The sequence below is a fragment of the Cherax quadricarinatus genome, chromosome 47 (assembly GCF_038502225.1).
Source record: "Cherax quadricarinatus isolate ZL_2023a chromosome 47, ASM3850222v1, whole genome shotgun sequence".
In the NCBI taxonomy this organism is placed as follows: Eukaryota; Metazoa; Arthropoda; class Malacostraca; order Decapoda; family Parastacidae; genus Cherax; species Cherax quadricarinatus.
The window spans coordinates 25,466,243-25,492,028 of record NC_091338.1 but is presented as its reverse complement, the minus strand read 5'-3'; the positions used below and the strand labels follow the sequence as shown (position 1 = coordinate 25,492,028).

Sequence of the window (25,786 nt, the reverse complement as noted above, 5' to 3'; positions counted from 1 at the left end):
GAGAAAAACAAGAGTCAAGGACCAGGTAATCAGGCTGAGGAAAGAAGGAGGGGAGCTCACGAAGAGTGACCAAGAAGTATGTGATGAACTAAACAAAAGATTTAGAGAAGTATTCACAATAGAGTCAGGAATGCTTCCAGCAAACTGTGGAGGTAGGGTGCACCAGCAGGCGCTGGACACAATACACATAACCAAGGTAGAGGTGAAGAAACTGCTAGACGAACTCGATATCTCAAAGGCGGTGGGCCCAGATAACTTATCTCCATGGATACTGAGAGAGGGAACAGAGGAACTGTGTGTGCCATTAGTAGCAATCTTCAGTAAATCTATCGAAACAGGGCAGTTACCTGAGGCGTGGAAGACAGCACATGTAGTTCCAATTTTTAAGAAAGGGGACAGACAGGCAGCATTAAACTACAGACCAGTGTCATTGACTTGTATAGCATGTAAAGTCATGGAAAAGATTATCACGAGAAAAGTAGTGGAACGCATTGAAAAGATTGGGCTCATACATGACAGTCAGCACGGCTTCAGAGATGGGAAATCCTGTGTCACAAATTTACTTGAGTTCTACGATAAGGTAACAGAAGTAAGACAGGAGAGAGAGGAATGGGTAGATTGCATCTTTTTAGATTGCAAGAAGGCTTTTGACACAGTACCACACAAGAGACTGGTGCAAAAATTAGAGGAGCAGGCAGGAATAACGGGGAAAGTACTGCAATGGATCAGAGAATACCTGACAGGAAGGAAACAACGTGTGTTGGTACGTGATGAAGTGTCGGAGTGGGCGAATGTGTCGAGTGGGGTTCCACAAGGTTCAGTCCTAGGCCCGGTGCTGTTTCTTGTACACGTGAATGACATGGTGGAAGGAATAAATTCAGAAGTGTCACTGTTCGCTGATGATGCGAAACTGATGAGGAGAATACAAGTGGGCGAGGATCAGTTAAGAATACAAGGGGATCTGGACAAACTACAAGTATGGTCCGACAATTGGCTCCTGGAGTTTAACCCCAGTAAGTGTAAGGTCATGAAGATTGGGGAAGGACACAGAAGACCACAGACGGAGTACAGGTTAGGAAACCAACAGCTGCAAACGTCAGTTAAAGAAAAGGATCTTGGGGTAAGCATTATAACGAACATGTCCTCGGAGGCACACATCAATCAAATAACTGCTGCAGCATATGGGAGAATGGCAAACCTGAGATTGGCGCTTAGACATCTGAGTAAGGAGTCATTCACCACATTGTACACAGTGTACGTAAGGCCTATACTGGAATATGCAGCGCCAGTATGGAACCCTCACCTTGTCAAACACGTCACGAAATTGGAGAAAGTGCAAAAATTTGCAACACGATTAGTCCCGGAACTGAGGAGAGGTTAAAGGAACTCAACCTGATGACACTAGAGGATAGGAGGGATAGAGGGGACATGATAACAACGTATAAAATACTAAGAGGCATTGAGAACGTGGACAAGGATCGAATGTTTCAGAGATGGGATACAGAAACAAGGGGACACAATTGGAAACTGAAAACCCAGATGAGTCATAGGGATGTTAGGAAGTATTTCTTTAGTCTTAGAGTTGTCAGGAACTGGAATAATCTGGAGAGGGAAGTAGTGGAAGCAAGTTCCATAAATAGCTTTAAGAAGAGGTATGACAAATATCATGGAGCAGGGAGAGAGTGAATTAGTATCGACCAGTGAAGAGGCGGGGCTAGGAACTATGACTCGACCCCTGCAACCACATATAGGTGAGTACATATAGGTGAGTACACATACACACACACACACACACATACACACACACATACACACACACATACACACACACACACACATAAACACATACACACACACATGCACACACACACACACACACACACACACACACACACACACACACACACACACACACACACACACACACACACATACACACACACACACACAGGCAGAACTACAAAGGGATCTGGACAGGCCGCAGACCTGGCGCAGCAACTGGCTCCTGGAATTCAACCCCACCAAGTGCAAAGTCATGAAGATTGGAAAAGGGCTAAGAAGACCGCAGACGGAGTACAGTCTAGGGGGCCAAAGACTACAAACCTCACTCAAGGAAAAAGATCTTGGGGTGAGTATAACACCAGGCACATCTCCTGAAGCGCATATCAACCAAATGACTGCTGCAGCTTATGGGCGCCTAGCAAACCTCAGAACAGCATTCCGACATCTTAATAAGGAATCGTTCAGGACCCTGTACACCGTGTACGTTAGGCCCATATTGGAGTATGCGGCACCAGTTTGGAACCCACACCTAGCCAAGCACGTAAAGAAACTAGAGAAAGTGTAAAGGTTTGTAACAAGACTAGTCCCATAGCTAAGTAGTATGTCCTACAAGGAGGACAGGAGAGATAGGAGGGACATGATAACGACTTACAAAATACTGAGAGGAAATGACAAGGTGGACAAAGACAGGATATTCCAGAGACTGGACACAGCAACAAGGGGACACAGTTGGAAGCTGAAGACACAGATGAATTACAGGGATGTTAGGAAGTATTTCTTCAGTCACAGAGTAGTCAGGAAGTGGAATAGTTTGGGAAGCGATGTAGTGGAGGCAGGATCCATACATAGCTTTAAGCAGAGGTATGATAAAGCTCACGGTTCAGGGAGAGTGACCTAGTAGCGATCAGTGAAGAGGCGGGGCCAGGAGCTCGGACTCGACCCCCGCAACCTCAACTAGGTGAGTACAACTAAGTGAGTACACACACACACACACACACACACACACACACACACACACACACACACACACACATACACACACACACACATATACACACACACACACACACACACACATACACACACACACACACACACACACACACACACACACACACACACATATACACACACACACACATGCACACACACACACACATATACACACACACACACACACACACACACACACACACACACACACACACACACACACACATACACACGCACACACACGAGAGAGAGGGGTGGGTAGATTGCGTTTTCCTAGACTGCAGGAAGGCCTTTGACGCAGTTCCCCACAAGAGATTAGTGCAGAAGCTGGAGGATCAGGCACACGTAAAAGGAAGGGCACTGCAATGGATAAGGGAATACCTGACAGGGAGGCAGCAACGAGTCATGGTACGTGAAGAGGTATCACAGTGGGCGCCTGTTACGAGCGGGGTCCCACAGGGGTCAGTTCTAGGACCAGTGCTATTTTTGATATATGTGAACGACATGATGGAAGGAATAGACTCTGAAGTGTCCCTGTTCGCAGATGACGTGAAGTTGATGAGAAGAATTAAATCGGACGAGGATGAGGCAGGACTGCAAAGAGACCAGGAGAGGCTGGACATGTGGTCCAGTAACTGGCTTCTCGAATTCAATCCAGCCAAATGCAAAGTCATGAAGATTGGGGAGGGGCAAAGAAGACCGCAGACAGAGTATAGGCTAGGTGGACAAAGACTACAGACCTCACTCAGGGAGAAGGACCTTGGGGTGACCATAACACCGAGCACATCACCGGAGGCACACATCAACCAAATAACCGCTGCAGCATACGGGCGCCTGGCAAACCTGAGAATAGCGTTCCGATACCTTAATAAGGAATCGTTCAAGACACTGTACACTGTGTATGTTAGGCCCATACTGGAGTATGCAGCACCAGTCTGGAACCCACACCTGGTCAAGCACGTCAAGAAGTTAGAGAAAGTACAAAGGTTTGCAACAAGGCTAGTCCCAGAGCTCAAGGGAATGTCGTACGAGGAAAGGTTAAGGGAAATCGGACTGACGACACTGGAGGACAGAAGGGTCAGGGGAGACATGATAACGACATACAAGATACTGCGGGGAATAGACAAGGTGGACAGAGATAGGATGTTCCAGAGAGGGGACACAGGGACAAGGGGTCACATCTGGAAGCTGAAGACTCAGACGAGTCACAGGGACGTTAGGAAGTATTTCTTCAGTCATAGAGTTGTCAGCAAGTTGAATAGCCTAGCAAGTGAAGTAGTTGAGGCAGGAACCATACATAGGTTTAAGAAGAGGTATGACAAAGCTCAGGAAGCAGAGAGAGAGAGGATCCAGTAGTGATCAGTGAAGAGGCGGGGCCAGGAGCTGAGTCTCGACCCCTGCAACCACAATTAGGTGAGTACAATTAGGTGAGTACACACACACACACACACACACACACACACACACACACACACACACACACACACACACATATATATACACACACACACACACACACACATGCACAAAGATTCTATATTTTACACAGAGGTTGTTCTGCATATTGTCTTATCAATTGTTTACTTGTTTACTTTGATCTGTTGCGCATATATATATATATATATATATATATATATATATATATATATATATATATATATATATATATATATATATATATATATATATATATGTCGTGCCGAATATGTAAAACTGGTCAGTTAGCAAGAACTCATTTAAAATTAAGTCCTTTCTAAACTTACCTAACCTTATTATAACAAGTGCAATTTATTTTAGCCTAACCCAACTAAATATATTTTAGATTTGTTTACAATAATTTAATACTAAACAAACACAGTGAAATATATTTTTTCGTTAGGTTCAGAATGATTTTGGTGAGATTATTGCATACACAAATTTTCGCTTCTCCTATATGGCAAGATGAGCGTTGCTATTTAAGCCAAGATCGCAAATTCTGCCTATTCGGCACGACATATATATATATATATATATATATATATATATATATATATATATATATATATATATATATATATATATATATATATATATATATATATATATATATATATATATATATGTATATGGGGAGCAAGGGGCTACGAACCTCTTGACCAGTATACATTACTAAGTTTACAAAGAGAATCTTTCATTTTTCTTTCTATATCATCCTGCCTCGGTGGGATATTTGGATTTCTTCATGAGGCCATATGAATATTCCACCTCCCCTACCACTCCATCTTTTCATTCTTATTTACCAATTGGTATATTTTATTACAAAAGATTTAAGAGATACATTATTGGTATAAAGATGGCATATACAGTACATGGGGTGTGAGAGATACATGTCTAGTACATGAGGTGTGAGAGATACATGTCTAGTATATATTGTTACTTGTTTCACTGATTATAATGCGAAAATCTCATCCAGCTCCTCAGAGCTGGGGCGCGTGCCCAAAATACAGCAGGCATTACCCCTCTGAACAGCAGCACTGAGTCGCTGGAATAGAAAACTAGTTGTGCTGGGTTCACTAGTTACCCTAATGAGTCTTTTGCGTAGCTCCTAAAGGAACCTAGATGCACTCTTTCACACTGAGCCATGGGATTCCGAGCCTATAGGGCCATATTTAATAAACTTTTGGGACTTCTTGAAGCTGTCAGCTGCTCCTCCTTCCTCCCTGGTATATTGAAGATAAGTATCAGCCAAGATAGATGCCCATGTATAGTCCCACGCTTTTGGTTGCCATCAGATCTGCATAGTTGGGGTGACTCCCTTATTGCTGGATATCCGGCTGTTGTGAAGCTCTCTTGATAATGTTATTAACATATTCATGCCTTGCAATCTTTCCCTCGGATTTGCAACACACAAGACCATGGTGCCCGAATCGGTCTGCTGTTTCATTGCCCCAAATACACCTGTGTTAGGCGAGAATAGGGGCGGGAAGTCGTAGGGCAACACCAATTAGGATGGTCTGTGGGTCGAGGCTTGTGCCAAGGCTGGAGTTGGGAACAGCCAACAGAAAGTCCCCTGCATGAGGAGCTCTCACTGCCTGGAGTTGGGCTCTATCCTTCCCTGACACACTATTGGGCCATCCCAGTGCGACTATTTGTAGTTGTTGGGGGGAGCAGGTCTAGTTTCAGAGCCCGATAGATTATCCCAGATCCTGGCTTCGTCAACAAACTTTTGGTCATGGACACCAGTCTTGTCCCTGAGATGTCAGGGACAATCACTGCTATAAGTTCACTGGATGCAGTGAATGAAGACAGAAAAGCAGGTAACGCAATCTGTGATGACTTGCGGACACCAATGCCTCCTAGTCTGACTGAAGTGCAGTTTGGTTCCACTGCCTGTCTTCTAGAGTAAGGTTAAGTACTTTCGTAAAAATCTGCCTCAGGATACTGTCATATTCGTGCATTATAAGATTATGATATGAAGGTGCATATCTTAGGAAATATGTTAACCTGGGCAGACTCAAGCACTTTGTGAGAAGGTACAAGGTATTAAGCGTATCAAGACAGCCTATTCGTTGTTCCATTCTCCTCAACTCTTCCAGTTTCCTCATGGGAATTGTGTCACTTGCATCACTTCCCAGAGGTGCTCCTAGCAAGACGCTATTTGTGGGGGCAATGACTGATGCTCCTGGTAGTTTGGATCTCGCTGCGTCTATCACTTGTTGACTGACTGAGATGATTTGACTGAGATAATTTCACATTTGGATGGATTCAGGATGAGACCCATTTCCTGTCCCCGTGTCATCACCTGTGTAAGATTATCTAGAAAGGACTCCTTTGTACCTGCTAGTGTGTCATCATCCAGGAACCAGATGTTTAGCTCACTGGTCAGTCTGACTGTGATTTCCCTAACTGCTATACAGAAGAGAAATGGTGCGAGAGGAAATCCTTGCTGGATACCCTATGATGATGTAATTCCATGATCTCCAAACAGGAGCGTTGATTCCTTGCTAAATCCAGCTGAAACAAAATGGAAGAGACCAGGGAAATGTTCTTGTACAACAGTTAATACCACGTCTCTTTTCAGAAAATTAAAGGCAAGTTGTTAATATACACCCTTGCTACATGGACCGCTGCTTCACTTCCTTGAGAAACCCCATAGCCAAGCTGGTTTGGTTTAAGTAATATGGCTGCCTCTGCACGAATACTTCGGAGAGCAACTTCGGAAACCAGGCAGGGAGAAGTGTTGCCCACTGCAACTGACCTAATTCCTCCATCCTTCTTTTTAAGGGCACAAAGTGATGCACCAAAAAAGAGAGGTTTAGTTTTGTCAGGAATCAGACCAGCCAAAGAATTGTTGACAACCTTGTGGTCTCTGAAAGCAGTGTCTCTGAAATCTGGACCACCATCCTTGAAGGATGGTGGTCGACCATCTCTCTCCACTGGACCACCATCCTTGAAGGATGGTGGTCTAGTGGAGAGAGTGACGAGAGATGATTTCTTTTATCAGCAATCCCACCATCCCAATAATTCTTCATATCTTGTGATGCCTATACAAACACGCTTTTATGTTCATTTCCAGATTGTGTTTATCGCTCTTATATTTTGTGAAGCGCTCTTGCAGTTATTTCCAAATTGTGTTTAACACTCTTGCATTAAATTCTATGCTGAGTTTAAAGTTTTTCCATTCCATTCCAGGTTGTGTTTAACGATCAGAAGCGCGCAGTTGGAATCCGCTTTGAGCAACATGGAAAGGTGAGTGAGGCGTGTGGTTAATCCAGCGACAGTCTTACTCTTTCCATCACAGATTAATCTCACCTCACTCATTACTGTGCTAAAAATAGCTGTTTTTACCACCTCGTCTTAATTTGATCAAGAGGATGTGGATGTTTTTAGATATTTGGGACTACACCAGATATATTGGAAAAATAGACATATAAACACAAGATGAATCATAGAATAGTCGAAGAGAGAAGGGTAGGTCGAGCTATTGCTTTACTAGGCGCCCTGTGACCATCATGCGGACTAAAGTCAAAGGTTACATAGGTTCAAAATGGGTCTCGAGACTACGCTACAGTGTTCTGGTAGCTGGTGTGGGTCAGTATACTTTCTGTAATAAATCTTTCAAAGGTTCATTTGAACTGGTCGCATATATATGAATATCTTTACAACTCGTATATTTATATGTATCTCTTAAATCTTTTGTACAATATTATGTAATATATATATATATATATATATATATATATATATATATATATATATATATATATATATATATATATATATATATATATATATATATATATATATATATATATATATATATATATATATATTCAACAAGTCGGCCGTCTCCCACCGAGGCAGGGTGATCCAAAAAGAAAGCAAATCCCCCCAAAAAATGCTTTCATCATCATTCAACACTTTCACCTCACTCACACATAATCACTGTTTTTGCAGAGGTGCCCAGTATATAACAGTTTAGAAGTATATACGTATAAAAATACACAGTATATCCCTCCAAACTGCCAATACCTCAAACCCCTCCTTTAGAGTGCAGGTAATGTACTTCCCATTTCCAGGACTCAAGTCCGATTATATAAAATAACCGGTTTCCCTGAATCCCTTTACTAAATATTACCCTGGTCACACTCCAACAGCTCGTCAGGTTCCAAATACCATTTGTCTCCATTCACTTCTATCTAACCCGCTCACGCACGCTTGCTGGAAGTCCAAACCCCTCGCCCACAACACCTCCTTTACCCCCTCCCTCCAACCTTTTCGAGGACGACCCCTACCCCGCCTTCCTTCCCCTACAGATTTACACGCTCTCCATGTCATTCTACTTTGATCCATTCTCTCTAACGACCAAACCACCTCAACAAACCCTCTTCAGTCCTCTGACTAATACTTTTATTAACTCCACACTTTCTCCTAATTTCCACACTCCGAATTTTCTGCATAATATTTACACCGTACATTGCCCTTAGACAGGACATCTCCACTGCCTCCAAACGCCTCCTCGCTGCAGCATTTACAACCCAAGCTTTACTCCCAAATAAGAGTGTTGGTACTACTATACTTTCATACATTCCCTTCTATACCTCAATAGATAATATTTTTTGCCTCCACATATACCCCAATGCACCACTCACCTTTTTTCCTTCATCAATTCTATGATTAACCTCATCCTTCATAAATCCATCCGCTGACACGTCAACTGCCAAATATCTGAAAACATTCACTTCTTCCATACTCCTCCTCCCCAATTTGATATCCAATTTTTCTTTATCTAAATCATTTGATACTCTTATCACCTTACTCTTTTCTATGTTCACTTTCAACTTTCTACCTTTACACACACTCCCAAATTCGTCCACTAACCTTTGCAATTTTTCTTTAGAATCTCTCATAAGCACAGTATCATCAGCAAAAAGTAACTGTGCCTACTCCCATTTTGTATTTAATTCCCCATAATTTAATCCCACCCCTCTCCCGAACACCCTAGCATTTACTTCTTTTACAACCCCATCTATAAATATATTAAACAACCATGGTGGCATTACACATCCCTGTCTAAGACCAACTTTTACGGGGAAGTAGTCTTTCTCTCTTCTACACACCCTAACCTGAGCCTCACTATCCTCATAAAAACTCTTTACAGCATTTAGTAACTTACCACCTATTCCATATACTTGCAACATCTGCCACATTGCTTCCCTATCCACTCTATCATATGCCTTTTCTAAATCCATAAATGCAATAAAAACTTCCCTACCTTTATCGAAATACTGCTCACATATATGCTTCAACGTAAACACTTGATCTACACATCCCCTACCCACTCTAAAACCTCTTTGCTCATCCGCAATTCTATATTCTGTCTTACCTCCAATTCTTTCAATAATAACCCTACCATACACTTTTTCCTGGTATACTCAGTAAACTTATTCCTCTATAATTTTTAGTCTCTTTTGTCTCCCTTCCCTTTATATAAAGGGACTATACACGCTCTCCGCCTATCCCTAGGTACCTTCCCCTCTTTCATACATTTATTAAAAAAATACCAACCATTCCAACACTATGTCCCCTCCTGCTTTTAACATTTCTGTCATGATCCCGTCAGTTCCTACTGCTTTACCCCCTTTCATTCTACGTAATGCCTCACGCACCTCCCCCACACTCACATCCTGCTCCTCTTCACTCCTAAAAGATGGTATACCTCCCTGGACAGTGCATGAAATTACCGCTTCCCTTTCCTCGTCGACATTTGAAAGTTCTGCAAAATATTCTCGTCATCTACCCAAAACCTCCATCTCCCCATCTACTAACTCCCCTACTCTGTTTTTAACTGACACATCCATTTGTTCCCTAGGCTTTCTTAACTTGTTTAACTTAAAATTTTTTTCTTATTTTCATTAAAATTTCTTGACAGTACCTCTCCCATTATATATATAAATATATATATATATATATATATATATATATATATATATATATATATATATATATATATATATATATATATATATATATATATATATATTACATAATATGGTGCAAAAGATTTAAGAGATACATTGTTGATATAAAGATAACATATACAGTACATGAGGTGTACATTAGATACATGTCTAATACATATTGTTACGTGTTTGTCACTGATTATAATGCGAAAATCTCATCCAGCTCCTCAGAGCTGGGGCGCGTGCTCTAGATACAGCATTACCCCTCTGAAGAGCAGCACTGAGTCGATGGAACAGAAAACTAGCTGCCGTGGAATCCCTAGTTACAGTGATGAGTCTTTTGCCTAGCTCCTTAAGGAACTTATATGCATTCTTTCCCCATGAGCCAAGGGTCTCTGAGCCTATGGCAGCTGCTCCTCCTTCTTCCCTGGTGTATTGGAGGTAAGTATCAGCCAAGGTATATACACATGTGTAGTCCCACACCACCTGCTTGCCGTCTGTCCAGGCTTGAAGGGTGATAACATCTGGGCACTTTTGGCTGTCATCAGATCTGCATAGTTGGGATAGCTCTCTTATTGCTGGGCATCTGGCTGTCGTGAGGCTCATTTTGATGATGTTATTAACGTCTTCATGTCTTGCAATCTTTTCCTCAGATTTACGGCACACAAGACCATGGTACCCGAATCGGGTACCATGGTCTTGTGTGCCATATATATATGACGTGCCGAATAGGCAGAACTTGCGATCTTGGCTTAAATAGCAACGCTCATCTTGCCATATACGACAAGTGAAAATTTGTCTATGCAGTAATTTCGCCAAAATCATTCCGAACTTAACGAAAAAAATATATTTCACTGTGTTTGTTTAGTATTAAATTATTATAAACAAATCTAAAATATATTTAGTTGGGTTAGGACAAAATAAATTGCGCTTGTTATAATAACGTTAGGTAAGTTTTCTAAGTTCCTTTTGGTGCAAAATTATAAATTTTTACATCAACATTAATGAAAAAAAAATATATCTTTAAAAGTATAAGAGAAAATTTTAGAAAGGACTTAATTTTAAATGACTTCTTGGTAATTGACCAGTTTTACATATTCGTCAAGACATATATATATATATGTATATATATATATATATATATATATATATATATATATATATATATATATATATATATATATATATATATATATATATATATATATATATATATATATATATATATATATATATATATATATATATATATATATATGTATATATATATATATATATATATATATATATGTATATATATATATATATATATATATATATATATATATATATATATATATATATATATATATATATATATATGTATATATATATATATGTATATATGTATATATATATCTATATATATACATATACATATACATATATATATATATATATATATATATATATATATATATATATATATATATATATATATATATGTATATATATATGTATATATATATATATATATATATATATATATATATATATATATATATATATATATATATATATATATATATATATATATATATATATATATATATATGTCTATATATATACATATACATATATATATATATATATATATATATATATATATATATATATATATATATATATATATATATATATATATATATATATATATGTAAATATATATATACAGTGGTCCCCCGCTTTTCGTAGTTCCCGGCAATCGTAAAATTCGCCAATCATAGGGGTATTTTCGTATAAACATGGACTCGCTTTTCATAGGTTTACTCGCGAGTCATAGTTCGTCCGGGACGCGTACCCACGGCGTGAGCCAGGGCGGCAGCCAGTCTCGCATTGTTTACCAGTTAGCAAAGGTCCTCTCATGTGCTCCAGTGAAATATTTCATAATATTCCATTTATTTTAGTGCTTGCAAGTACTAAATAAGCTACCATGGCTCCAAAGAAAGCTCCTAGTGCCAAGCCTGTGGTAAAGAAGGTGAGAAATACGATTGAATTTAAGAAAACCATCATTGAACAATATGAAAGTGGTACAAGTGTGGCCGAACTGTCCAGGATGTATAAGAAACCCTACACAACCTTATGTTCCATAGTGGCCAAGAAAAATGAAATAAAGGATGCTGTTGTTGCAAAGGGAGTAACTATGCTGACAAAAATGAGATCACCAGAACTGGAAGAGGTTGAGAAGTTATTATTGGTGTGGATAAATGAGAAACAATTAGCAGGAGATACTCTTATGACTTCGTTTATTTGTGAAAAGGCTAGGCAGTTGCATGAAGAATTGGTAAAGAAATTGCCTGCAAATAGTGGTGAAGTGAGTGAATTTAAGGCCAGCAAAGGCTGGTTTGAGAGATTTAAGAACAGTACTGGCATACATAGTGTGGTAAGGCATGGTGAGGCTGCCAGTTCGGACCACAAGGCGGCTGAAAAATATGTGCATGAATTCCAGGAGTATATAGAGGCTGAAGGACTGAAACCTGAACAAGTATTCAGTTGTGACGAAACAGGCCTCTTTTGGAAGAAAATGCCAAAGAGGACCTTCATTACACAAGAGGAAAAGGCAATGCCAGGACACAAGCCTATGAAAGACAGGCTGACGCTAATGTTCTGTGCTAATGCTAGTGGGAATTTCAAAGTGAAGCCATTACTAGTGTACCATTCTGAAAATTCCAGAGTGTTCAGGAAAAACAATGTTATGAAGAGTAAATTGTGTGTGTTTTGGAAATCTAATAGTAAGGCATGGGTCACGAGGGAAATTTTCGTCGAGTGGTTCAATGAAGTGTTTGGCCCTAGTGTGAAGGAGTATCTCCTGGAAAAGAAATTGGATCTCAAGTGCCTGCTAGTAATGGACAATGCACCTGCTCATCCTGCAAACTTGGATGACCTAATTTTCGAGGAGTTTGGGTTCATCACAGTAAAGTTCTTGCCCCCGAATACCACTCCTCTCCTCCAACCCATAGACCAGCAGGTTATTGCAAACTTTAAAAAACTCTACACAAAAGCAATGTTTCACAGGTGCTTGACTGTGACCACAGACACTCACTTGACCCTAAGGAAATTTTGGAGAGAACACTTCAGCATCCTCCACTGCATAACCCTTATAGGTATGGCTTGGGAGGGAGTGACTACCAGGACTTTGAACTCTGCCTGGAGAAAATTGTGGCCAGATTGTGTCGACAAGAGGGATTTTGAAGAATTTGGGACTGACTCTAATGAGCCTATGTCTGTTGTAAAATCAATTGTGGCACTGGGGAGTTCCATAGGGTTGGATGTGAGTTTGGAGGATGTGAAAGAATTGGTGGAAGACCACAATGAAGAGCTCACCACTGAGGAGCTGCAAGAGCTTCAGCAGGAAGAGCAACACATCGCAGCTCAGAATCTTGCTGCAGAGGAGGAGGAAGTGAGATGGAAGAAGGTGCCTTCTTCAGAAATTAAAGAGATTTTTACTATGTGGAGTAAGATGGAAAGCTTTATGGAGAAACATCACCCTAACAAGGTTGTTGCAAGCCAGGTTGGCAACATGTACAGTGACAAAGTCTTGGGCCATTTTAGGGAAGTGTTAAAGAGACGCCAGAAACAGAGCTCTCTCCACAGTTATTTTGTGAGACAGGACTCCAGTGACTCTCAAGGTGGTCCTAGTGGCATTAAGAAACAGAGAAGAGAAGCAACCCCAGAAAAGCAAATGGTACCTGAGGTGTTGATGGAAGGGGATTCCCCTTCCAAACTATAAACAATCCACAATCCTCCTCCAGTCTCCCATACACTAAGAAGAATCTCCAATAAAGGTAAGTGTTATGCTGTTAATGTTTCATTCATCATTTCCCATTGTATTGTTTATGTACTACATGTATATTTCATGTTAAAAATTTTTTTGTTTTAATACTTCTGGGTGTCAGGAACGGATTAATTGTATTTACATTATTTCTAATGGGGAAAATTGATTCGTAAATCGTAAATTTCGTTTATAGTAACGGCTCCAGGAACGGATTAATTACGAACAACGAGGGACCACTGTATATATATATATATATATATATATATATATATATATATATATATATATATATATATATACATATATATATATATATATATATATACATATTATATATTAGGAAAGGTAGGGGGTGTGTGGACCAGGTGTTTACAGTGAAACATATAAGTGAACAGTATTTAGATAAGGCTAAAGAGGTCTTTGTGGCATTTATGGATTTGGAAAAGGCGTATGACAGGGTGGATAGGGGGGCAATGTGGCAGATGTTGCAAGTGTATGGTGTAGGAGGTAGGTTACTGAAAGCAGTGAAGAGTTTTTACGAGGATAGTGAGGCTCAAGTTAGAGTATGTAGGAAAGAGGGAAATTTTTTCCCAGTAAAAGTAGGCCTTAGACAAGGATGTGTGATGTCACCGTGGTTGTTTAATATATTTATAGATGGGGTTGTAAGAGAAGTAAATGCGAGGGTCTTGGCAAGAGGCGTGGAGTTAAAAGATAAAGAATCACACACAAAGTGGGAGTTGTCACAGCTGCTCTTTGCTGATGACACTGTGCTCTTGGGAGATTCTGAAGAGAAGTTGCAGAGATTGGTGGATGAATTTGGTAGGGTGTGCAAAAGAAGAAAATTAAAGGTGAATACAGGAAAGAGTAAGGTTATGAGGATAACAAAAAGATTAGGTGATGAAAGATTGAATATCAGATTGGAGGGAGAGAGTATGGAGGAGGTGAACGTATTCAGATATTTGGGAGTGGACGTGTCAGCAGATGGGTCTATGAAAGATGAGGTGAATCATAGAATTGATGAGGGAAAAAGAGTGAGTGGTGCACTTAGGAGTCTGTGGAGACAAAGAACTTTGTCCTTGGAGGCAAAGAGGGGAATGTATGAGAGTATAGTTTTACCAACGCTCTTATATGGGTGTGAAGCGTGGGTGATGAATGTTGCAGCGAGGAGAAGGCTGGAGGCAGTGGAGATGTCATGTCTGAGGGCAATGTGTGGTGTGAATATAATGCAGAGAATTCGTAGTTTGGAAGTTAGGAGGAGGTGCGGGATTACCAAAACTGTTGTCCAGAGGGCTGAGGAAGGGTTGTTGAGGTGGTTCGGACATGTAGAGAGAATGGAGCGAAACAGAATGACTTCAAGAGTGTATCAGTCTGTAGTGGAAGGAAGGCGGGGTAGGGGTCGGCCTAGGAAGGGTTGGAGGGAGGGGGTAAAGGAGGTTTTGTGTGCGAGGGGCTTGGACTTCCAGCAGGCATGCGTGAGCGTGTTTGATAGGAGTGAATGGAGACAAATGGTTTTTAATACTTGACGTGCTGTTGGAGTGTGAGCAAAGTAACATTTATGAAGGGATTCAGGGAAACCGGCAGGCCGGACTTGAGTCCTGGAGATGGGAAGTACAGTGCCTGCACTCTGAAGGAGGGGTGTTAATGTTGCAGTTTAAAAACTGTAGTGTAAAGCACCCTTCTGGCAAGACAGTGATGGAGTGAATGATGGTGAAAGTTTTTCTTTTTCGGGCCACCCTGCCTTGGTGGGAATCGGCCGGTGTGATAATAAAAAAAATAAAAATATATATATATATATATATATATATATATATATATATAGGCACCATCTTCAGGAGATTTCCTTTTAGCTTTTCCCATTCATTTGCTGGGCACTCGACTCGACCCAGAGGCCATTCGGATAGGTGTTGCTCTCAGCCAAGCTGCCCACATACTCACCAATCATAGGTGTATTTGCGGCAGGGCATCGGCTGATCAATTTGGAGTTCATGGTTTCATGTGTCACACATCAGAAGGGAAGAACACTAGACATGAGGAGGTTAACGACAACATAAAGTCTCGCCACAGCCCGTTGCCCAACTCAGCGGAAATCCCCAAGCCTGAGATCTGACAGAAGTCAAAGTGTCCAGATGGAATCACTATGCTACCCTGGAAGGACGGTAAGCAGATTGCCTGGAACTACACCTGTGCCGCCACGTTGGCAAACAGCTACTTGCCATACTCTAAAGCTGAAGAGGGTGGAGCCGCCAGCTAAAGGTAGACCCAGAAGATCCGTAAATATGAAGACCTGTCACTTGCTATAAGTTCATCCCAATAGGGTTGGAGACCCTTGGAGCATGGGGCAAGTTCCTCAAAGAGCTGGGTGAAAAGTTCATCACAGAAACCATTGACCACAGAGTGGCCAGCTTCTTCTTTCAGAGACTCAGTGTTGCAATCCAGAGGGAAAATGCCTGCAGCATTCTGGGCACGCGGCCCACCGCAGGGGAGCTGGATGAAGTATTTGAGATGTAGCTCTAAGATTTTATTTGTGTTGTTCCCCTTTCTATTGTATCTTTGTCAATGTAATTTGTTGATAAATAAAGTTCACATAGAATATAAAATATAAGGGGTGGTAGAAGAAAATATTCAAACGCTCCGAGAAGACTCTCGAGTTTTATTCTTTTCTCTGAGGATAAGGGTCTCCAGGTGGTAAATTCCCGTATTATATATATATATATATATATATATATATATATATATATATATATATATATATATATATATATATATATATATATATATATATATATATATATATATATATATATATATATATATATATATATAATATAGGGAGGTACCACCTCTAGAAGTGTCCAGGGGCCCCTCATCCTCAGAGAAAAGAATAAACTTGCTTCAGGGAAAACTCGAGATTCTCCCTGAAGCTGTTTGAGAATTTTCTCCTACCACCCCCCTATATTTAATATATATTTTATTTAAAGACAAAATACATTGACAAAACATTCACAAAAATATAATAGAAAATAAAACAACCTAGATAACAGCTCAGAACTACATCTCGAATACTTCATCCAGCTCCCCAACGGTGGGCCGCGTGCCCAGAATGCTGCAGGCATTTCCTCTTTGGATCTCGACACTGAGTCTCTGAAAGAGGAAGCTGGTCGCCCTGTGGTCCTTGGTTTCTATAATGAGCTTTTCACCCAGCTCTTTGAGGAACTTTAGAGCACACTTGCCCCATGCTCCAAGGGTCTCCGATCCTATTGGGATGAAGTTATAGCAAGGGGAAAGGTCTTCATATTTTCTGATCTTCTGGGTCTCCCTGTGGCTGGCAGCTCCACCTCATTCCACTACGGAGTATGGCAAGTAGGTGTCTGCCAATGTGGCGGCACAGGTGTAGTCCCAGGCATTCTGCTTTCCACCCTTCCAGGGTAGCATAGTGGCTCCATCAGGACGCTTTTGACTTCCGTCAGACCTCTGCTTTTGGGGTTCCCCTTGAGCTGGGCAACGGGCTGTGGCGAGGCTTCTCTTTATGATGTCATTAACCTCCTCATGTCTGGCATACTTCCCTTCTGCTGTGTGACACACGAGACCATGAAGTCCGAATTGGTCAGCTGTCGCCCTGCCGCAAATGCACCTATGTTCGGTGAGGATGGGGGCGGCTAGGTGAAGAGCAACACCAATCCGAATGGCCTGTGGGTCGAGTCGAGTGCCCAGGGAGGAATTGGGAACAGCTAGAAGGAAATCTCCTGAGTGTGGTGTTTTCACTGCCAGGAGACGAGCTTTGTCCTTTCCTGAAGCATTGGTGAGCATTGTGTTGGCGATTTTTTCTATGATCGGTTTTTATCCCAGTGGGACTGTTTGTGCTCTTTGGGAGAAGCTGATCTACTGGAGGAGTCTACAAAGGTGTCCCACCGCATTGCTGCTTCAGTAAACCTGGGGTCTTCAGCTCCTACTACGTCTCTCAAGCGTTCAGGGACAATCTTCTTGACTAATGCACTGGAAGCCAAACACGAAGACAGAAAAGCAGGTAAAGCAACATGCGTTGCTTTGCGAACCCTTATACGTCCCAGTCGCACTGGGAGAGTTGCCTGATCCCATTGCTCATCCTCTAGTGACAGGTTCAGTGCCTTCTTAAAGGTTGATCTCAGGTGTATGTCATATTCATCGAGTGTTGGGCTGTCAAAAGAGGGTGCACACCTCAGGAAGTGAGTCTTGGCATAGTAAGACACCTTGTGAGGAGATACAGAGCATCATGGGCATCAAGATCGGTTATTCTCTTCTCCATTCTCGTCAGGTCATTCAATTTTTCTTTGAGGACAATGTCGATGGCCTGGTGACCCAGCGGTGTACAGTATATATAAGTCGTGTCGAATAGGTAAAACTGGTCAATTAGCAAGATCTCGTTTAAAATTAAGTCTTTATTAAAAATTTCTCTTATACGTTTAATGATACATATTTTTTTTCCTTTATGTTAATGTAAAAATTAATAATTTTGTACCAAAAATACCTTAAAAAACTTACCTAACCTTATTATAAGAACCGCAATTTAGCCTAATACAACTAAATATATTTTAGTTTACAGTAATTTAATAATAAACAAACATAATGAAATATATTTTTTTCGTTATGTTCACAATGATTGTTGCGAAATTATTGGAAACACAAATTTTCATTTGCCTTATTCGGCAAGAATAACATAAAATATTTGTATATTATTCGAGTCAGGGTAGTGTGCATTTTGTTCTATGTTAAAACCTGTGTTCGGCTTGCATTATTAAGTAATTTTAATGACATTTTTGTTTGTTTAATTTTTCTGTTGATAGGTTTAATTAGATTCCAAAATTATTTGCTTCATATAGTGTGTTGAAATGAGTTAACTTTATGCCAAGGTTATACAAGAGGAATTATTTCGTTGTTTTTCACTATTATTTAATTATTTATTTCACCTAGTAAGTATTAACTAGTATTTTCCTGTTACTGAATTACTGTTACTGAACTATTTACATAGCTATACTGTTTATTGCAATTTTTCTACCTTACAGTTTCAATAAAGCTCTGAAATTTTTAGTCTCTCCTCATCTTCTCTGAAATACATTAGTCATATACAGAGGAATGTAAACTTAAGTCGGCTGTAAACCAGTATCGTTTGTACTATATTATTTCAAGTTGGTTACTTAATTCATGTTGTACTTTAAATTTCAACTGATATATGATCTTGGGATATTTTAAAATTTTATTTTATTATTACTGTAATAAATATTTAGATGAAGTTGAAGAATTACGTATTTGAAACGCCAATAAACTGGAAATTATATGAATATACATACATACATATATATATATATTATTTGTTACAGATACGGACAGTGTTAGCGCGGCGTGAGGTGGTGTTGTCAGCGGGCGCAGTGGGGTCTCCACACCTGCTGCTGTTGTCAGGTGTAGGACCCGCCCATCACCTGAAACAGCATAATGTAAGTTGTTGAGTGACCTTCCCATGCAGCTGTGTATTCTCTCTGACAATTTTCAGCATCTCAGTTTAAACAACAGGCTGACAGAAACAAGGAAAAATATATGAAAACCTAGATACTGAAAATACAAAAGGGATTACAAAATTACACTAAGTCGAAAATATTCTGGCTGATATTTCGTACTGTTAACTTCGATGCAGAATGCGCAAGTTTGATTTCTGTTGTGGACTTTGATAATGCTTGTAAATAATTTTGTCTGTTTGCCTTTGCAAGCGTCTTTACTCGAATTCGTGCAAGGACTCTTCCTTTGAACGTACTTGCTTGGACCTCCTCTCTTTTTTGCAACATTGCAAGCTCCTGATAATATGTTTATTGCAGCATGAAGGACCTAGAGCCATCATTCAATTTTCTCCGTATTTGTTCGCGATTTTTGCAATGCGTGATTTAAAGTATGTAAAAATACTACAGTGAAATTAGGAAATAAACCATACCACGGGAGGGGATAGAACCCGTGATCAGTGTCATAAAACTCCAGACCGATGCGCTAGCCACTGGGCCAGCTGGCTAGTACGTTGGTCTGGAGTTTTATGACTCTCTGATTGCGGGTTCTATCCCCGCCCGTGGTATAATTTGTTTGCAATCGTTCCATTACGATTTCATGCGTTAGGAAATAAAACCTGAGCACTTTCATGTGCTTATATACAATGTTCAGAGGAATAGGAAGAAGCAAGAGAAGCACATTTTAAATATTAAACACTGAGGTAACACCTCACTCATAGAAGGTAACAACATAAATTTGTCCAACATCAAGTCAGATTTTTTGTGAAAAATATGTTTACCTTTAAGATTATGAACAATATTCAGGAGTATAAAATTGTCAAGTTTATAGATACCAGAACTCAAATTTGAAATATGTTGTGTTTCATGCTTAATAAAAGATGATTCCCCAATACTTCATTGAACTATAGAAATACAAGGAAGTAATTCTTTCGCATTAGTCCAGTCTACACAGTTGCCTGTGTCCCTTACATGGATGAACAAAGCACTGGAGTCTTGTCTGCTAGATATTGCATATTTATGTATAATTCTAGTCTTAAGAGATTAACCAGTTTCTCCTAAATAAAAGGTATCACAGCTTTTACAAGTGATATTTATTTTATTTACTTGGCAGATATTTACTTTATTTTTGTTTTATGGTATTATCATATTTAAAGACAACTTTAACGGTAAAGTATTTAAGAGCTTGTGGGAGGTGAGAGAGATTTTTATTATATGGTAAAACGAACAAATTCTCATGCTTATACTCGGTATTAGGCTCTCTCTTGCAGAATTATGTTTTGTGTTTGCTTTATGAAAAGCTTTATCAATAAATATTCGTGGATACTGTATGTTCAAAGCAATGTCATAGAATTTTCCAATTTCCCCATCACGGGAGTCAGGAAATCTTTGGGCTATGTATTCTCCTTCCCTTATAAAAGCTGTGATACATTTTATGTCGAACAAACTGGCAAATGTCTTGAGGCCAGAGTTAAACAACGTACTTTATACATACTGATCGCTCTCTCTTTCTGACAGAGAGCACAAAAGGTGTGTTAAACTTACCGACACCAATAATACTCTTCTCTGTCATACTGAAGGATCACAGTCATCCTATTGACTGGTCCCCTGCCAAAACTATCTACCCGTGTAGCCTTCACAGACGACGTCTTGTTTAATCATCTCTTATACACAACTTTCCAAATATTAATCTTAGTCCTGGCTTGTCTCTGTAGATGCCTTCCATTTTCACTGCATCGTCAAATGATCCAAACTTCAGAACACTCGTGACTTGACATGATCATTATTCTCCTCCTCCTCTTCTTTCCTATTTTTCTTTGTCTTGATTTTTTCTGCCTAGGTGTGTTCTGACCTTCAGTTCTTCCCCCATCCCCTTTCCCTGTTTTATTTTTTGGTCTCACCCTTGTGGGTCATTAGTTCTCCAGCAGTGCTCAGTTTTCCTTGTCCTGAGATTTACTCCACTTCTAATTCTACTACTACTACAACTACTACTGCTACTATTACTACTATTACTACTACTACAACAACTACTACTACTACTACTACTACTACAACTACTACTACTACAACTACTATTACTACCACTACTACTACTACTGCTACTACTACTACTACTACTACAACTACTATTATTACTACTACTACTACTACAACTACTACTACTACTACAACTACTACTGCTACTACTACTACTTCTACTACTACTACTACTACAACTACTACTACTACTACTACTAATTTTGCCTCGTTTCACTCCCCTTTGTCTCTTGTGCCACTACGACCACTTCCCCTACTTACTGCAACCACCACTTTCCCTACTTACTGCTATCACCACTTCCCCTACTTACTGCTATCACCACTTCCCCTACTTACTGCTATCACCACTTTCTCTACTTACTGCTATCACCACTTCCCTTACTGCTACCACCACTTCCCCTACTTACTGCAACCACCACTTCCCCTACTTACTGCTATCATCACTTCCCCTACTTGCTGTAACCACCACTTTCCCTACTTATTGCTATCACCACTTCCCCTACTTACTGCTACCACCACTTCCCCTACTTACTACTACCACCACTTCCCCTACTTACCACTGCCACCACTTCCCCTACTTACTGCTAGCACCACTTTCCCTACTTACTGCTACCACCACTTCCCCTACTTGCTGCTACCACCACTTCCCCTACTTACCACTACCACCAATTCCCCTACTTACCACTACCACCACTTCCCCTACTTACTGCTATCACCACTTTCCCTACTTACTGCTACCACCACTTCCCCTACTTACTGCTACCACCACTTACCCTACTTGCTGCTACCATCACTTCCCCTACTTACCACTACAACCACTTCCCCTACTTACCACTACCACCACTTCCCCTACTTACTGCTATCACCTCTACCCCTACTTACCACTACCACCACTTCCCCTACTTACCACTACCACCACTTCCCCTACTTACCACTACCACCACTTCCCCTACTTACCACTACCACCACTTCCCCTACTTACCACTACCACCACTTCCCCTACTTACCACTACCGCCACTACCCCTACTTACCACTACCACCACTTCCCCTACTTACTGCTATCACCACTACCCCTACTTACCACTACCACCACTTCCCCTACTTACCACTACCACCACTTCCCCTACTTACCACTACCACCACTTCCCCTACTTACCACTACCGCCACTACCCCTACTTACCACTACCACCACTTCCCCTACTTACCACTACCACCACTACCCCTACTTACCACTACCACCACTTCCCCTACTTACCACTACCACCACTTCCCCTACTTACCACTACCACCACTTCCCCTACTTACCACTACCACCACTTCCCCTACTTACCACTACACTACTTCCCCTACTCACCACTACCACCACTTCCCCTTCTTACCAGTACCACCACTTCCCCTACTTACCGCTACAACCACTTCCCCTACTTGTCACTACCACCACTTCCCCTACTCACCACTACCACCACTTCCCCTACTTACCACTACCACCACTTCCCCTACTTACCACTACCACCACTTCCCCTACTTACCACTACTACTACTTCTCCAATTCCTCCTTCTTCTATATATACTGTTGCTCGTAGTCATATCCTTCTGTCTCCTATATGCATTATAATAATAATAATAATAATAATAATAATAATAATAATAATAATCGATCAGGTCTGGAGAGTTTCGTTGAATGTTCTACATCTTTCTTCTTTTGTTTCACTATTGTCTACAATATGCCATTTGGATTTATGTCTCATTCTGGAACAATGAGACATTTTTTTTTCCATTGTTGTTGTCTAAACAGTATTTTCTGACAAGAAACTGCAAAAGATTGTCACTTTATTTTGCTATTTTTTGGCGAAGTTGCAAAAAATTATAACATCAGTTTTTGCATAGGTTTGAGTAGTCTTTGACTCAGACTGAATAACACGTAGTGGCTAAATTATTGCAGCTAATAATTATCTAATATACTCAACATTGCAATTTATTTACTCTTAACATATAGCCGTGTTTTGTTATTTAATATTCCCTATGAATATATTTTGTGACGATCATACCCACTGACAAACTCTTGTGGCGTAGATCCCTGTGGTGTTGGACCTACCTGGCGTGGGTGAGAACTTCCATGATCATCCGTCTATCTTTGGCCTTTCTTGGTCAGTCAACAAGGGCTCTGGTGACTCTGTGTTGCGATTAACGCGCCCTGAAGCCCTTCAGGAATACATTAAATACCAAAGAGGTAAGTTATAAGGAGGTGAATCAGGGACAGATAAAAGGGAATTAATAATAATGCTCGTTTGTTAACGTCTAGGGAATACTACCCATGTCTCAACTTAAGAGCAGTCATACCCTGGGGTAAAGTGCCACAATGCAACGGTTCATGCCCATACCTTTTTATTTGTTTGATATTTCCCATGAAAGAAATGACTTGGCTTGCTAAAATACTCTTTATTATAACTATTATAATTGTAATTATCAATGTTATTATTTATATTTCTGTTATTATCAGCATTATATTAAAATAATTCACTGAAACCTTGTTGATTATAGAGCTGAAAAACTAATTATAGTCTGAAATATATTAATAATATTTATTCCAACACATATTTTGGAAAGTATGAATATTGCTTAAGTGTCCAATGATATATGTATCAGGTCCGTTGTCGTGTCCTTTCGGTGTGGAAGTGAATGCCTGGAGCCTGGGTGAGGAGGACCCGCAGTGGCCTGATGTTCAATATCTTTTTGTGTCCGGGACGCCGGCCCTAGACTACGGTTTTTTCATCACTGACGGGATCGGCTACAGAAGAGAAGTAAGCAGGACATTATGTATGCTTCTTCTTTATATATATATATATACAGTGGACCCCCGCATAACGATCACCTCCGAATGCGACCAATTATGTAAGTGTATTTATGTAAGTGCGTTTGTACGTGTATGTTTGGGGGTCTGAAATGGACTAATCTACTTCACAATATTCCTTATGGGAACAAATTCGGTCAGTACTGGCACCTGAACATACTTCTGGAGTGAAAAAATATCGTTAACCGGGGGTCCACTGTATATATATATATATATATACTATATATATATATATATATATATACTATATATATATATATATATATATATATATATATATATATATATATATATATGTATGTATCCGGGGGTCCACTGTACATGCATCTTCTTTTTCCAACAAACCGGCAGTATCCCACCGAGGAAGGGTGACCCAAAAAGAAGAACGAAACATTCTCTTTTTAAACTTAGTAACATATGCAGGAAAAGGGGTTACTAGCCCTTAGCTCCCGGCATTTTAGTCTCCTGTTACGACATGTATGGCTTACGGAGGAAGAATTCTGTTCCGCTACCCCATATATATATATGTCGTACCGAATAGGCAAAAATTGCGGTCTTGGCTTAAATAGCAACGCTCATCTTGCCATATAGGACAAGTGAAAATTTGTGTATGCAATAATTTCGCCAAAATCATTCTGAACCTAACGGAAAAAATATATTTCACAGTGTTTGTTTAGTATTAAATTATTGTAAACAAATCTAAAATATATTTAGTTGGGTTAGGCTAAAATAAATTGTTCTTGTTATAATAAGGTTAGGTAAGTTTTCTAAGTTCCTTTTCGTGCAAAATTATAAATTTTTACATCAACATTAATGAAAAAAATATGTCTTTAATCGTATAAGAGAAAATTTTAGAAAGAACTTAATTTTAAATGAGTTCTTGCTAATTGACCAGTTTTACGTATTCGGCACGACATATATATATATACATATATATATATACATATATATACATATATATATATATATATATATATATATATATATATATATATATATATATATATATATATATATATATATATATATATATATATATATATATATATATATATATATATATATATGTCGTGCCGAATATGTAAAACTGGTCAATTAGCAAGAACTCATTTAAAATTAAGTCCTTTCTGAAATTTTCTCTTATACGTTTAAAGACATATTTTTTTCATTATTGTTAATGTAAAAATTTATAATTTTGTACCAAAAGGAACTTAGAAAACTTACCTAACCTTATTATAACAAGCGCAATTTATTTTAGCCTAACCCAACTAAATATATTTTAGATTTGTTTACAATAATTTAATATTAAACAAACACAGTGAAATGTATTTTTTTTCGTTGGG

General features: G+C 39.5%; 1 protein-coding gene across 1 annotated transcript in view; it reads left to right on the top strand.

The window, feature by feature from the left end:
• LOC128696597 (glucose dehydrogenase [FAD, quinone]-like) overlaps nucleotides 1-25,786 on the top strand; it is a 174,605-nt gene that overhangs the window by 101,616 nt on the left and 47,203 nt on the right. Inside the window, exons 8-11 of the mRNA XM_070094643.1 lie at nucleotides 7,447-7,503; nucleotides 19,386-19,499; nucleotides 23,666-23,822; nucleotides 24,239-24,393. Of these exons, the coding sequence (XP_069950744.1) occupies nucleotides 7,447-7,503; nucleotides 19,386-19,499; nucleotides 23,666-23,822; nucleotides 24,239-24,393 (483 nt within the window). The remainder of the gene's footprint in view (nucleotides 1-7,446; nucleotides 7,504-19,385; nucleotides 19,500-23,665; nucleotides 23,823-24,238; nucleotides 24,394-25,786) is intronic.